We start from the raw sequence: 16,683 nt of genomic DNA, 5'->3' as shown, positions 1-16,683 counted from the left end.
GGACTATTAAGATATCGTCATATTGATAAGACAGCTGTCAGTTGTTGAAAACTGTAAGTTGTTCTCTAGTTGTATTTTGTTGTTGGAATTCTGTCTGGTTAACACATCTCATTTCATTCATCTCATACTGGGCATTCCAATAGGCCATCTTCATACTTCATTTCTGTAAACAGACTATGTTTCGTGACAGACAATAATCTGAACCTATTGTTAAATATTAAAAAAATATCCTATTAAGCACAAGTAAAGCTGACTTACTAAAGATAGTCCACCTATTGACGTCAGCGGAAATAAGACACGGTATTTTCATATATTTTTTTAGCTTAAAAGTAAAATTTATTGGATCATTATGAAGGTAAATGATGAAATCATTATCGATGGAGGTAATTAGAAAACACTGAAAACGGAACCGCTAGCTTCATTAATAAATTTTATTTATATAACTTGTTAACACAATCACCCACTGCTGATGGCTTTACGGTTATTAAAATAACTTGTTCCTAGTAATATAAAGTCATGTAGGATACATGGTAATGATTGAAGTCACCTATTCCCAAACAAAACCAAAAATGCTTTAGTCTGGTTATTGGAAATCAATATTTTCCATCGCGATTTCTCGAAATCTTACCCATAGAATTACCTGATAAACTATTTAACGGCGCACGTTGAAAATAATGTTACATAATCAACTTATATGACGAAGGAATATTAATAAATATAGGAAGATGTGGTATGAGTGTCAATAAGACAATGCCCATATGAGTAATATATTTTCTGACAAATATTTTTCATACACACGTTTTGGTACAACATGTTTTGTAGTTAAACTGTTAAACGGTTAAAGAACTAAATAAGAAATGCAACTAGTTGAAGTAAGTAATGATATCTTGCAACCTGTATGATCTGACCGGATAGGTCATGTTATGTTGTTTCAACAACGGATTGCCATGCTACATGATATCATTATTTAATCAGCAGGTGCGTCTCAATTAAAAATCAAAATGTCAAGATACAATGGACAAAACAAGACGGAATCAACACAAAACAAGAAAACGGACAAGCTGATAACAAAGTCATGCACCAGTGTAAACAGCAGACAACATTTGACATCTTCTGTCTAGAAATAACTGAACTTAAAATCATATCTGCTTTTACAACTTATCCCAAGAGGATTGGATCGGTTTAACTTTACAAATACTTTAATTATGATAAATATGGAACATTAGCCTGATGACAGGACAAGATAAATGTACATTGGATATTTCCATTCTGTTCATAGACAATTTACTATCAAATGAACCCAGACTAATTTATATCCGGAACATTAGATAAATTGTGGTAGCGTCAAGGCATTATATTATATTGGTTAATGCTAGGGAGGTGTCAAGTTTAACCTAATGGACGATACCTAACAACTTTAAACAATTATTCGGAGATCACGTAACTATTTTAAGTGTATTTAAACAGTAGTTGTCGCATCGAAGTATTAGTTTAAAGTAACAAATGGGACAAGCAACACCTATGCAATCGAAGTTTATTTTCATCTGAGATTTTGTTACAACATTTTAGGGTTTTTCGTACAAAGTATTCTCATGGCTACGCTAAAGCCGGCACTATATTGGCAAAGATCAATGTTTATCACGGACAGCACTTAAACAATAATAAGACAAAGAGAAACATATGTTGTCAGTGTAAAGTAAGTTTCTTCCTTGCTTGAAACGACTTGTTTGCAAATAAACAAACACACAACTGTTATACAAGGTTTAGCTTTCTACAAAACTAAGTTTAACCAATCAATTCCTTCGAAAAACGCATTTACCTAATCAGGAATATGACAACAGTTTTCTATAGTGCAACCTTAACACAAATAATCTATTGTCTTTCTTTACACTTTTTGCACTTCAGTGTGTCTGATGTTTCGTTTTCTTTCTCTTATAGATGTTGTGTTTACCTCAGTTATAGTTTGTAACCCGGATTTGTTTTATCTCAATCGATTCATGACTTTCGAACAGCGGTATACTACTGTTTCCTATATTTACATTTAATGTTAAGGTGCTACCATAAAGTAAACAAATTCTTTTGCTGTCATAGCTTAGTATCTGGAAAATCTTTGTCTTAGCTAAAGACTTTTGCTCTTTTCCGCGTTTGTAACATAACTAAATTTCACTTGCACCTGGAGGCCGGCTTGGCGTAACTAACCTACTCCTCTTGGTAACCAAGTTTTTTACGCTGCTTGAGTGCCAACCTTTAATGTTAAATTAGACTAATTGTATCATTCAACCGTGTGATTATATTTGTACTTTGCCTTTGCAAAGGTATACTTAAATACAGTGTAGTATCGTAATTTTAAGATAATTTTTTCATATTGTACTGTTTGCTTACACTATTTTCGGAACTAGGTCCATCATTTCTGTGTTGATATGAATTATCATTGATATGGTATTATTAAGAATAAACTGTTTACATTGCTTTAAATTTTTTAAATACTAGGGCTTTTCTACCTCAGGAATAGATAACCTTAGCTGTATTTGGTAAAACTGTAAGGACTTTTAAGTCCTCAATTCTCTTCAACTACGTTTTTTATTTGGCCTTTTTTTGTTTTTAACTTTTTGAATTCGAGATTCACTGATGAGTCTTTTGTAGACGAAACGCACATCTGGCGCAAATACAAAATTTCAATCCTGGTATTCATGATTAGTTTATTTACAACCAATTGGTCGACGACACTGCTGGTGTTTTTACTTCCCGAGGGTATCACCAGCCCATTAGTTATCACTTCTGTGTTGACATGAATTATCATTCATGTGGTCATGTTATAAATTGATTGTTTACAAAATTTTGAATTTTTGAAATACTTAGGCTTTTCTACATCAGGATTGCATTTGGGAAAAACTTTTAGGGATCTTTAGTCATCAGTTCTCTTTAAGCTTGTATTTTGTTTGGCCTTTTGATTTCTTTTTTTTTATTCGAGTGGCACTGATTAGTCTTTTGTAGACAAAATGCGCGTCTAACACAAACACAAAAGTTCAATCCTGTTATTTTTGAAGAGTTTATTTGTCTTTTATTTACATACCCTTTGATATATATGTACATCACATTTTTTAAGTAGAAGTATGTTATTTATGAAGACGTCGAATACTAGGAGCCAATGATATTTTTTTTAGTGTGCATATACTGATTTTGTGTCATTGATGAAAACCCCACATCTTTTGTATTTCTATGTTACTCTATAGATTAATCCAGCATATTGTCTGGCAACACATCATATGTCCTTTCTTTTCAAATCGATTTGAAAATCAAACACGGTATATGTAGAGCGGCAGTCATTTTATTTTGGTTTTGAATCATGACAAGCGATCTTATTAATTAATAAGTGTTTTAAACAACATATAATTCAATTTCATCGGGGTTGTTGGACATTTTCGGAAGACGTTAACCGCGTATTTTTAATGAAAGAGTTCGTTGTATGATTAATAAGTAAGGTATTATTAAATGACACAACGAAGGAAGCTGTTTTCAGAAAACGTACGGATGGAATTTAGGAAAGTTACTATTTGTTTGCAAACAGAAAGAATAAACAATCAATTTTAAACAGCATTTGCCATAAATCTTACTTAATAAAGGAATACATGCTACCAACTTAGTAAGAATTTCAGGCAGTAGTATAATGTAAAATTTTATTTCAAGAGCAAAAATGTTATGTTGTCTAGGAGAAAAATTGTTGCCACCATTTTGTCCTAAAATGTCCTGTTCCAAGTCATGAATATGGCAGTTGTAATCACATAGTCCTTTTCTATGTATGTCGGCGATTGTTTTTGTAGCAGTTCACTATTTCTGTTGTTCCGTATTGTTTCTTCTTATAGTTGATGCGTTTCATTTTAATCGAGTTATGACAATTGAACAGCGGTTTACTACTATTGCCTTTATTTGAAATCCTTTTTAAAGTGTAATGGAGTCTTTATTTAAATGTCTCTACTATAAATGTAGTTGAATGTAAATATTAGTAAAATCATCTTCAAAAGGATTATAATTATATAACATCATTTAATATCGCAAACCTATCAAGCATCAAGATTAATCAAACAAACATTGGCTGCATGAAACAGGGAGAAAAATGATCACAAAGTAACCAAAATGAAAATTATAGAATAATTTCTATCATTGATAAGAGACACCAAAAGTTTTATTTATACAAGGTTTAGTTTAAAATTGTATGGTTGCTACCATTGAAAAAGAAAGCTAAGTGAATCTTTACATCACACGAAGGACGCAAATAGACTTTTAAGTCAGCTGAAATGAGAAATATGCAATTTGAGATGCAGCTTTGTCATAATTTTGATTGTCGATAGATTATCAATTCAATCACCTATAATAAACCTGGATAAAATGTTATCATATTATAGAAACCCGTATTTTATTCTATGCTATTCTTTGCAGGTTATTATAGGTATTTATTATTTAAGTCTGGGATCATAAGTTAAAACGCTTCCACAGTTTATTTCAAACACAAAGACATCTGAAAGGTTTTACAAATCGACCTGTTGTTTATATTCGCACCGTTTAATAACTTTTATGGTAATAAGTATCAACATCAAAGAGTTTTCTGAATAGGCTTAAAATGAAGGTACTTGATTCGACAGTTGACAATGTTCTTAAAACAATACTTTTATGGGCCTTTTAAGTGCAAAACTGTACATCTATGATTCATAGACCAATACAGACATATCTTCGATTTCCGCTTATAAATCTTTTGATTTGTGGGGTCTATTCGCTGTTAAATGAAATGGGAAAAAAATTAAACATTTGTGTGATGGTTAATTAAGGAAACAAATGCCGTATACTGATTTGTTTATGTCTTCATGTTTTCACTTGATGTTCTCATTAAACTAAAATACTCTCGAACGAAAAATCCGCACATGCATGTTATTATTATGCTTATTGCCAATTGCTAAACTACATGTATAAAAATTGTTAATGTTGAAAGTAGTTTAAATAGGTTCAATGATGTCATTCCGTTTGTCATGTGTTGATTTGCTGGTCTGAACCTTCTTGAATTTCTCCTGAGGTGCGTTGTTTGGAAGATTTGTGTTTTCTTTTAACCAATGCTATTTAGGATTCATCTAAAGGAAAAGGGCCGTGTTAACAAATTCCACTCTGAATTCAGACAAACGAAAGCAACTAGGAAAGTTATAAGGCATGGCTGAACCTAGATTATAGTTAAATGTAGTTTATGTTTCAGAAAATTAGAAGCTGCCCTGGATTTTGATGGGCATTTTCATCAGTCCATTCATTTTGTTTTTGCAGGAATGAAAAATAAAATAATAGCAAAATTCAGTTAAGTTTTTTATATTTTCTGATAATTTTTCTACACTTTCTGGATAAAAATTGAGGACAGAGTTTGGACTTTAAACTCATATTTTCATAAACCATATAATACATTTCCGATTCATTCAAAATCAAAAGTGTTGATGAAGAGCTTTAAGAAAAACTATCTGTACACGAAGACATTCGGTTAAGTAATGCATTCCGATTATGAGTTTCTGTAATGTGATTCAACATATTTTTTATTTATCTTTTTCAGTTGATGCTATAGACTGCTATGTGTGCACATCTCTAGATAAAGATAACAAACTATGCATGGACGGATTTAAAAAGAACCTAGCAACATCGATCTATATATCTCGAAAATGTGACTTCGATTTTTTCAAGGCTACTCATTGTATAAAGCTCAAAGGAGTGAGAGGTATTTTACTTTTTTTTTAAACCTTAACGATCATTATGTCCATGTTATAATACTGTCAAGTACAAACTATTTTTTTCTAAATAATTGACGCAAATCTGAAATAATTGAAATTGTAATGAATTATATGTTTCATGATCAAATTGAACTAATGCACATCAAGCGAAAGAGAATTGACGTTATAAAAGTCCAGTTTTGAAGACTTGCATTTCTGTCTAAGGCGTATAACGTCCACTTCTTCCTTTATTAAGACATATAACATTACAACCCATTTACTAAACTGACTTTATGATTATAAAAACAAAATTATATCCGTAAGGAATTGACATAACAGCAATGCATCACGGTACCTCTAATTATTCTACAATAAGAGGAAACAGCGTGGGATAAATGAAGGTTTGACATTATATATTTTAATGGCTAAACATTTGCATAGCGAAACTGAATTAAGAATATAAACAAATATAAAAAAGTATTTGATTTAATGGTAAATGACCACGCTATTGAATAAATCTGGTTTTATTCATTGTACGAGAAAGCTTTTGGTCTGTTATATAACAGCAGAAAGTGTATGTATTACATCTTTGCATTTCACTGAAAACAACACTACTTTGATTTGCATACAAACATCCGCGTTATTATTCATCTTATTTTTTCCCCCTGAAGTTTCTAAGCCTGAATAAAATATCGTAAACACAAATATGGACGTTTTTTTTAACTTCTTTTAATAGACATATTACGTTACTGCAGGAGAAACACAACTTGCAGACTTGGTATAGATAAAAGAAATGTCAAATACATACACTACGTTCATGAGACAACAATTAATGGCACAACATACCAAAATTCATGTGAGGGATCAATTGATAATGTTCCTGACTGGGGACACACATATGATTTATTTTGCGGTTGAGCTAGTTAGTTGCTCTCACTTATTTTTAATCTCGATAAGTGAATTAACAAAGGATTCATAGATGAGTTCAAAATGTATATGTGCAAAAATTTCATTGATTCAATAATAGCAGAATAATAGATAATTACAAAACAAAAAATAACAATACAATCAAAACCAAAATAATATTTCGTTACAAATAATACTGCCACCTAATGAAAGCATTCACACTGATTATACGTTTTGTAATTTTAATACATGCTACTCATTTTATTTGATTTCATTCATTCACAGTGTAATTTATTTAAAAAAAAACAACAAAAAAAACCCCTCCCAAAATGATCCTCCATTTCACCCCACTCAATAAACCGACGAATGAGAGTTTGGTATTTTGCATTTCACCATGACCAATAATTGTAGAGAATAGTTATGAAAAGAACAAATGAACTGTAATTCCTTTGCAAATCTATGCAATCCAACCAATTATTTCATTTTCCTTATAGATTGTATACAGTGTAGTTGTTTGGTTAATAACTCATAATATTGTCGATCAAGATATCATGTTGTCATTTACAGTAACAAAAATTAATGTCAAATAATTAATAAGAAAGTTAATGATTTATGAAATATAGAGAATGATATTATTTAATCCGTATCAGGCACACTGGTATCAACATCTTGTTTAGCTGATTCATGTCTGTTATATAACTTCTTCAAGAAGAAGGGATATACCAAACAAAACTTCACTTTAATGAACTAATTAGACATGTGTTCACTGAAAGATTTTATGATTTGCAAAGTAACTTTTCTTAACGAAGGAAGAAGTCATTCAAGTCTGAATTGATGTTGTCGTTATACCCAATCGCAAACAGTGGTCACAAAAGCAATTAAATGAGTTCTAAAACTTAAACTTTGAAACGTTAATATTGTTACAGTATGGTAATACTTAATTGGCTCTCTTAATTACTGAAATACAAATGAAAACAATACCAATATCATTTGTTGATGGACGGTATTCCAGAATAATCGCACTAGATTGAGTTACAATTAAACATAAATCATGTGTATCCACACAACCAAACTTTTATCTTCAACAAGTTTGGAAAACAAAAGGTATGTCACGTCAGTAGAGATCATGAATACAAATGAAAAAGTTGTCAAATAACATCAGAGGTCTGTTTTGCTCTTAAGTATTTGATCGAAATTTCACATTTTATAACAGGTCTAATGAATAAACATGCAGCATGTTCACCAATAGTAATCTCTCATTTATTGTTAAGAGTTTCTTTAGAAAAAGAAACAAGATAGACAACGTATTAATACCAAATCGTTACAATGATGAGATATATTTCAGTTCAGTTGGCCAAGTGGCCTAAAGCGCTGGATAGCAATAAAATGAGTTCCTATCCCGGCGAAGGAAGAAAAAACTAAGCTTCAGCAAATTTACAGATTTTACTTTGTTGTGCTATATTCAGAAAAAATATATATATAAGAATAAATAACATGCAGTATACGTCAAGGAAACAGCCACACGAACAACCAAATTTATAAGGAGGTTAATATAAAACACCCATCTATATATATATATATATATAGCGCCTAGAAAATCAACCTAACAATGTTGGAGAAGGTCTGACTACGACGGGTGCCACATGCAGGATATGCTTACCCTTCCGGAACACCTGAGATCACCCCTAGTTTCTATGTTGTGTCATGTTTACTATTGTTTGTCTGTTTGTCTTTTTCATTTTTAGCCATGGCGTTGTCACTTTATTTTCAATTTATGAGTTTGATTGTCCCTTTGGTATCTTTCGTCCCTCTTTTAATTTTTGTTTCCAATGGGACTAGAACCTGTACTTTTACCCCTAACTTAATGACAAAGCCACCTTCAGCTGATGAGAATCAGCTGTTGTTTCTAAAGATATTACCTTCTCGTAGGTATTGAACAAAGACGACGATTACAATAACATATAAAGCAGTTTTTAAGTGTACAGGAATGATCATCTACTCATTTCATTGGTATAAATGAATGCTTCTTTAAGCATTGCATTTTTCCGGACATTTGGGTTTTTCATTATTTCCCAAAAACAACCGATGCAAATAAACTTTTAAGCTAACAAGTACGATTGACAATCAATGTATAGCTAGATCTTTTTTCCTGGAGATTTTCTGTGCAGGTTTATCGATTGTTCTACTAAAGCAATTCATTAGAGCATTACGTCTTACGGCAGCCTGTATGTTAAAGTAATCTCATTTAATTTGAATCCGATCACTTGATTTCAATGAAGCGGTGTGCTGTTATATCGCATCACCGTTCAGTGTCAGGAAAAATGGTTAATCCAGAAATATTGATTCACAGATGTTGTCATACAGGTGCATTATCAGATTGAGAAAAAATCTCTACAGGTTTCCATTTAAATGATATAAACATTTGGTTTAAAGTAAGACCTTAACATTTAAATAGAATAAGACCAAATATATAACACAAAATGTACATGTATGAGTATGTGTAAAGCTACAGTCAATGTAAGGGTACTGTTATACAATTATTTTGTTTTCCCAAATATTAAATAATTGCTTTTACAAACTGTGGTAAAAAAAAATATTTTTCGCTGTATTAGGGCCTTATTTGGTAAACGGGTAAATGCCTGTTGAGCTTTTAATAGCGTTTAATAAGATTCCTTGTGTAGGTTCAGAAACAGATCTTATATTTAATATCATATTTTAACACTCAAATCAGATAGACTCTTGCCATGATCTCCATATTGACAGAGCTCGGGAACCAAAAAGAAGATGGAATATACCAAAATTATCATCTTGACTTTCGTGCATGCATGATAAAGACATCCACCCATATAAAAGCAGTCTTTTGCGAAAAAGGGAACGACAGTCTTACTTATTTAGAGTCTAAAAACTTTTGACATTTGATTAATAAATTGTGAATTAATTGATGTCATAATTTTCATTGGTATAAGATTAATCAGTAATGCCAAAAAATGTGTTAAATGTCTTATCAAATATATCTGTTTTGATATCTCGGTGAAAAACTAAATAGAATTGAGAAAGGAAATGGGGAATGTGTCAAAGCGACAACAACCCGACCATAGAGCAGACAACAGCCGAAGGCCACCAATGGGTGTTCAATGTAGCGAGAATTCCCGCACCCGTCGGTGTCCATCAGCTGGCCCCTAAAAATATGTATACTAGTACAGTGATAATGGACGCCTCCGAATTATACACAAGAAACTAAAATTAAAAATCATACAGACGAACAAAGGCCAGAGGCTCCTGACTTGGGACAGGCGCAAAATTGCGGCGGGGTTAAACATGTTTATGAGATCTAGTAATTTGATTATTTCCAGTATGCATGATATATACCACTCCATTAGAACAGATTATTCTATATCCGATATATTTGAACTAGATGTTATGCAATGAGGTAGTTTTTGAATTGCAATAGGCTTGTTGTTTTATACAAAGATTGATTTCGTGCAATTAATCTCCATTTAAACATTTCCATAATTTTTACTTTACATGAAAAACGAAAGTCTTTTTTTATCAGCTTAACCCCCTTAAGGTATTCATTCTTCATATAAATACACCAACTCTCTCGTAGCCTGTCAGAACTCATCTTTTTTTTAATGTTTTAACAGCATATGGCAATGTATTCGATATCTTGAATAATATATTTCAGTGTATCTTTGGTATTTATTTATTTGAAGTATAGTTAAACATGCTAACAACAAAGTACAATACTCTGAATTATTAAGTGAGAGGGCTTCCACTATATTGTGAATGATTATTTAAGTAAAACAACTGATTATTTTTAACTTTCTGTGGGCTTTCCTTGTACAAAGTATGAGTCATAAGAATAGGGAACATCATTGAGCAGACGAAGAATGTTTACCCATAATCTCGTCTAATGGATACTGAAAACACGTTCTCTAAACAGAACATGTATATGATAAACAAAAAAAAATCAAGAAACTTTGATGATAACGGCGTGAGAGTATTAATTGTTCTAGTCAATTTTTAAAAAAAGTACTAGTAAGATGTGTCCCTTTCCAATGACAATTTAAAGTTGAAAAAGCCTCTACTCAAAGGGCATACGATACAGTTACAGGGAAGGTTATGAGGTTGCTAACGTTAGATGTTAATTTTGCGACGTCAAACTGTGACATATCTGGAAAAGATGCATGTTTCGGCTATTTTTCATGATTTTAACTGATTTAATTGATAAAACGAGTACATTGACCCTTCTTTTTTAAATATCATTAGAGTTGATTACACATGTAGATTATTAGTACCAATTTTAATGAAAAAGTCAACATTGGAAAGGAGTAAGTTCGGTAAGGGTCATTTTTGGCCCCGACTATAGAATTGAATGGTACAAGATGAAGTATGTTTTAAGTTGTCTAAAAGACATGTTAAAAAGTAAAATTGAACAATGTTTGTCAAAGTGTTATTCTAAAGCGTTAATTTCTACATCCAAAATAGGTTAAAATACGAGATTTTAACAAAAATATACAAAATTGACAGGATTTCAACCAAACTTAGGACCAGGTAACATAGAGCGCAGGCGTCGACAAACTAAATATTCGAGCAAAATATGTCAAATGTCATTACAAACATTGTGTTAAAAGATTTTTTTTGTCGACATATACACTCTATGTTTCCTGTCAAATAATCTATGCAAAATATACCAATTTTCATTGATTTTTCGTAGAAAGTAGAAATAAGTACTGTTTGTGACGTCATCAGTAGAACGCAGGAACGTAAATTTTAAACGAACCACTATTTTCTTATCTAATCAACAAATTTTGAATAAATATTTCAAAGTCGACCCATTTTTATCTCTTAAAGGTGTACATGAAGGTATATTTTTTATTACATAATCTGATTAATTGCTTAGGTAAAAAATAGCTTGTATGCATATTTTCTTACAAAATTCAATATTGGATCGAAACTGAATCGTATGCCCTTAACAAAATAAGAATTCATTTCTCAATCAGTTTTTAAAATGAATAACAGATGGATGTCGGATAAACGTCAATGAGACAGCAACCCAGCAGCTCTAATAATAAAAAAATACTACATAATTTGGATGCAGAATATTTATATCAACGATGAAAAAGCTCGAAGATACACAAGATTCAGGACATAAAAGATTTTATGTGTTCTAATCACATCAATTTTGTAGACACCACTATAGTATCTTCTTAACTTTCAACGTTAAAATGCTTATTAAATATGTGTTAGTATATCAAATAGAGGTTTCTAAGAGAGATTAGCAAAACAAGCAGTACAACGTTGCTTGTAAGGACAGTTTATGGTATCCAGTGGAACAAAGACATACTATGTTATTCATATGTGTATGAAATCGTGGGGGAACTGAAATCAGACCTTTGATTGATATGGATTTTGCTTTGTTTAGTGTCATTGTAGTAGTTGCAGGGTTTCATATAAATTGTCAATGACCTGTTATTCCTAACTTAATTTGTCCAAAACATGAGCTTATGGTTTACTTGTTTAAGCGGTTTAAAACGTCTCTATAGTGTGTCCGCTACATTACTTGTAGATGACATTTTGCCCATTTCATTCTCTTTGATTTTACTGAGTTCACATTTTTGTTAAGATATTTCATAATCACCTGTTGCTAATTGTACATTTATGCACTTTTAAGTATGATACTTTCAGCCAAACATTTTGAATTAAGTCATGCACACATGAAATCTTCTTTTTCAGTTGAGAAGTATAAACGGTTATCCTGTTTGAAGTATGGATTCGTAGAATCTTTAGGTTTTAGAATATAATTATTTTTCTGGATTTAAAGTCAACACTTTTGAAAAATCCCTTTAGCGTTGTCAGTCACACTTGTGCCGATTTTTTAAAGCTTCAAAAATACCGTTAAATGTCAGTCAATGATACATTGGATAGGGGGTGCAAAAGAATTGTGAAAGTGTAGGTTTTCATTAAAACAGTTTTTAGGCAGATTAAAATTTTATCCCAACTTTCTGTAATTCAATTCATTTGTTGAGATTATAATACAAAAAAAAAAGACTGATCACTAGAATGAACACGTCAAAAGTAATAATCTATAAAATTGCCCAATCCTAATCAAGTGAAAGGTCTCGGTTGTCAAGTGGTCAAATAATTAATACTGGAGAGTCTATTGCAAACATATATTTGTATATAAATGTCTTCAGTCTACCAATATTATATTTTGAGATCTAGTCGGGCTTGGGGCATAATCAAGGTGAACTTGATTTACGAACATGCGATAAAATTGTACGTAGGGGAAATGACGTCGAATCCTGACAATTGAAAATTTTCAGAAAAAACTCGAATGTTTTATATTTGCAACACATTATCGTCGTTTGTCATTCATATGGTTTAAAACTGAGATTACAGCCGCTAACATTTTGGTGGGTTTACTGACAAATAATACACTTTATGATAAACTCACCATAGATACCAGACTCGACGTTTTATACGCCAGTCGGGTGTTTCGTGAACAAAAGACTCACAAGTGACGCTCGCAAAAGGGTTCAAAAGGCTAAACATACTAGTAATACGCGAAGTTGTAGAGCATTGAAGACCCACAATGTGAAATTAACATTTCTGTGTAGCAACATTGCCGCAGCGCCTGGATGTTAAGAATATATCTCCCAATTGCAGTTTTTTATCTTTAGCTTTTAATATACGTAATTCATACATCCGTTGTTCATATTCTAAAAGACAAACACAATAACAGTAATTTTATTAGCAATGCTAAAATTGAAAATGATAATAACAAATATTTGATTGAGAGCAAATGAATGCGCTAAAGTAGTCTGACTAAATTTTGAAGCTATTCTGTGCAAATTTAGTTTTTTTCAGATGTGTCCTCATTCTTCTAGTTAAGAATAACGATATTTTCGACGTATGAACTGTTTGTTGGGTTTTATCAATTAGATTATACTATTGCTGCCGTCTTCTATAATTGAAATACATTTAAGTGTTTCAGTAAGTGGCTGACGGTATATTTGTCCTCATTTTTCCCGAAACGCTTCCATAGAGACTTAGAAAAATCTTATTTTATAAGCTGACCTCCCATTTGTATGGATCAGTAAATTAATGTGACCTAACACTCTAATAAATATAACGAGGAGTGGTTGTTTAAAATCAGAATTATTTCTGCTGTCAAAAGTGGTGACGAGATCCGAGATACTATAAATATGTTATTTATTGTAATCTAAAATTAGAAAATCTTGGTAAAAAAAACTCTACTGAACTCCAAATTGATTGTACTAAATGATTATCCTTTAACATTATATATTAATTCACGCTTGTACTGAGTTAGGAACATAACAGTTGTATTACATCCATTCTGATAGTTGATTGGAGTTTTTATGGACTTCCTCTTGTTTTTTGTTTTTTTATCTTTCAGTATTTTTATATACTTTTTACATTGTTCTTATTTCATGGATTATACTGACCAAACAAATAACTTTAGTAATTGTTAGCAACAGTAAACGCGATTTCTAGGAAGTAATCTGAATGAAAGAGACATGAAGCTATCAACTTATTTCATATTAAGATGGTGCAATCATTTTGATGTGTGGTAATACTATTAGCATTGACCTTGTCATTAAAAGTATAACTGTTTTAACTCGGATAATAAAGTAATCCAAAATAACAAACTAAAATAACTAAAAAGGTAATTGTTGTAGTAGTCTGACTGCCATAGGAAACTTTCTATACCTAATAAGGTTGGAATGAACGATTTTTAAATGTGCAATATTAATTAGTCGTGTGCAGTCGTTTTTCACAATTAACTTGAATTGAAACTTTGGAACTTACTTTTAAGACTGCTTCACTAGTTTAGAAATAAACAATTATGCCTCAGCGATGCATTCTGTCTAAGCCTGATAAAGCATATTAAAAATATAATTATTGTCACGGGTATGGAAAGAAGTTGCTTTTATACAGTGGGACAAATACAGCTATTATAACTATTATATAACATAATGTACCGCAGTCAAAAATATATAAAGGAAAATTTTATCATGACTTGATAAAAAATAAAATATACAACAAGATAACATGTGTTTGAATTTCGTTCTTGCACACTAGTGTAACGGTTTTAAAGTCCAATGCAAAATTACTGAAATTACTAAAACAATTTATACTCCAGATGCAATATAGCTGCTATAGATAACTTCTTTTCTCGAATAGAAATGACAGATGGATTTTTTAGTAGTATCACTTTTCTATACATTTAGTTAAAGGATACTTTGAGTGTAATCAGCATTTAGTACTTCATTCAATATTATACAAATTCATGGACATTTATTTTTTTCATATTAGACATGTTGAACTTTGTATATAAGAAACAAATCTTATTATTTACACCAAGGTGTCATTACAGGAAATTTAATATCCAACATTTTTCACCGTTTATCATAAAATAAGTTTAAATTGCCGAATTGACTATTATTGAAAGATATCCTATTGAACTATCCTTAATATCTAGGTTTCTTTTAAGTGTTGCTAATCGGGCTAACACTCTCATAAACTCTAAAACCTTTGGCCTTTGTTGATTTTTTTTGTGAACGAAACTCGCATCTGGCGTAAGCGATTCTAGTTCTTATATCTGCGATGAGTTTATTTTACAAGTGGATGCCACTGCTAGCGAAGGGTCCATCCCTGAAAGTATCATAAAGCCAAGTAGTTTATTAACCCGTTTCAACCCTTCTGTGTTGATATGAATTATAACTGATATAGTCATTATCATGAATTAACTGAAAATTTACCTTTTTGAAAATACTAATGATTTTCTACCCTTAGAATAGTTAAACTTAATTGTTTTTGGCAAATCCTTCCGGAATTGTAGGTTCTCTACATTTTTCAAGTTTGTACTTTATTAACCCGTTTCAACTTTTTTGATTCGAGTGTCACGTTACTGATGACGGTGATGAGCCTTTTGTAGACAATACGTTCGGCTGGCATACAATATTTTAGTGCTGGTGCAATGACGAGTTCATAGACGGTTTATATACATATTTCTATTTTTAATGACATCTTCATGTAACGGAATAGAACACTATATCAAAAGATTTGAAAATATGCCAAGAACTCTAATGTATGATCAAATTCAACTTGTTCTTTTGGAAAAACTTAACTCGACGTTATATTACAGAAGGAAAATAAGGTTTTGATAAAAATGTTACTCGATTGATTTTTTCATCTATGACATAAAACATACACCACAGAAATGCTTTTAAACGATATTTTTTAAAAACTCAATCACTATTTGAATTATCAAAAACATCCTAAAAATTCTTAATGAATGTAGGAGTTACTTCTTCACCTTTGACCTTTCTCTAAATAGTCTATATATATGGCACTAGTTAATAGATCATTTATAATATACCTACTGCAATAGGTTTATAGGGAAAACCTTTTAACTAAAGTGAGCCTTTCTATTAAGTTCAAACGTGACGTCTGATATAATGATCCAGTCTTCGTATACACTTATCTTGTTACCCAAATTGACGAAAGACAGAAAATTGTAGCGTATAAGCAATTATTTTAAGAATCTGCATTATTAAACTTTGTAATAATATCTTCATGATAGAAAATTGGATAATAAAGCTACGTACAAGTACTTTAGTTATCAACAATTAAAATTTACCTTCAAAAAACATCTGACAACTTTGCCCTAAAATAGTTTTGAAATTTCTACCTTGAAGAATGATCTGTCAGATAATCTAGAACAGATTTTGGCAGATATACCCAAGAATTGATTCTAAAACAGTTTTAGACATTTTTTATCAGGAAAACAATCAACTGTAATTTCACTTCTGTGGAATAAATCAGCAAATTGAGCCAAATTATGTTTTATACGCAATTTATTTCAATGTATCAGTTACTGACTATAGTATTGATTTTAACTATAGAAAACTGTTCAATAATGTTATAAACACTGCAAAATTTTTATGTGGGTTTCGAGAAACCATACAAAAGCTTTATCCGCAATAGAAATCGTTCTTTTCACGGCTTTCAAATC

At 31.2% G+C, this 16,683-nt stretch overlaps 1 protein-coding gene across 1 annotated transcript in view; it reads left to right on the top strand.

Moving 5' to 3' along the window:
• Nucleotides 1–16,683, top strand: part of LOC139487862 (UPAR/Ly6 domain-containing protein bou-like) — a 51,395-nt gene that overhangs the window by 19,638 nt on the left and 15,074 nt on the right. The window contains exon 3 of the mRNA XM_071273030.1: nt 5,582–5,743. Within this exon, the coding sequence (XP_071129131.1) occupies nt 5,582–5,743 (162 nt within the window). The remainder of the gene's footprint in view (nt 1–5,581; nt 5,744–16,683) is intronic.

Source organism: Mytilus edulis, chromosome 9 (assembly GCF_963676685.1).
Source record: "Mytilus edulis chromosome 9, xbMytEdul2.2, whole genome shotgun sequence".
Classification (NCBI taxonomy): domain Eukaryota; kingdom Metazoa; phylum Mollusca; class Bivalvia; order Mytilida; family Mytilidae; genus Mytilus; species Mytilus edulis.
This window is presented reverse-complemented; position numbering and strand designations above follow the sequence as displayed.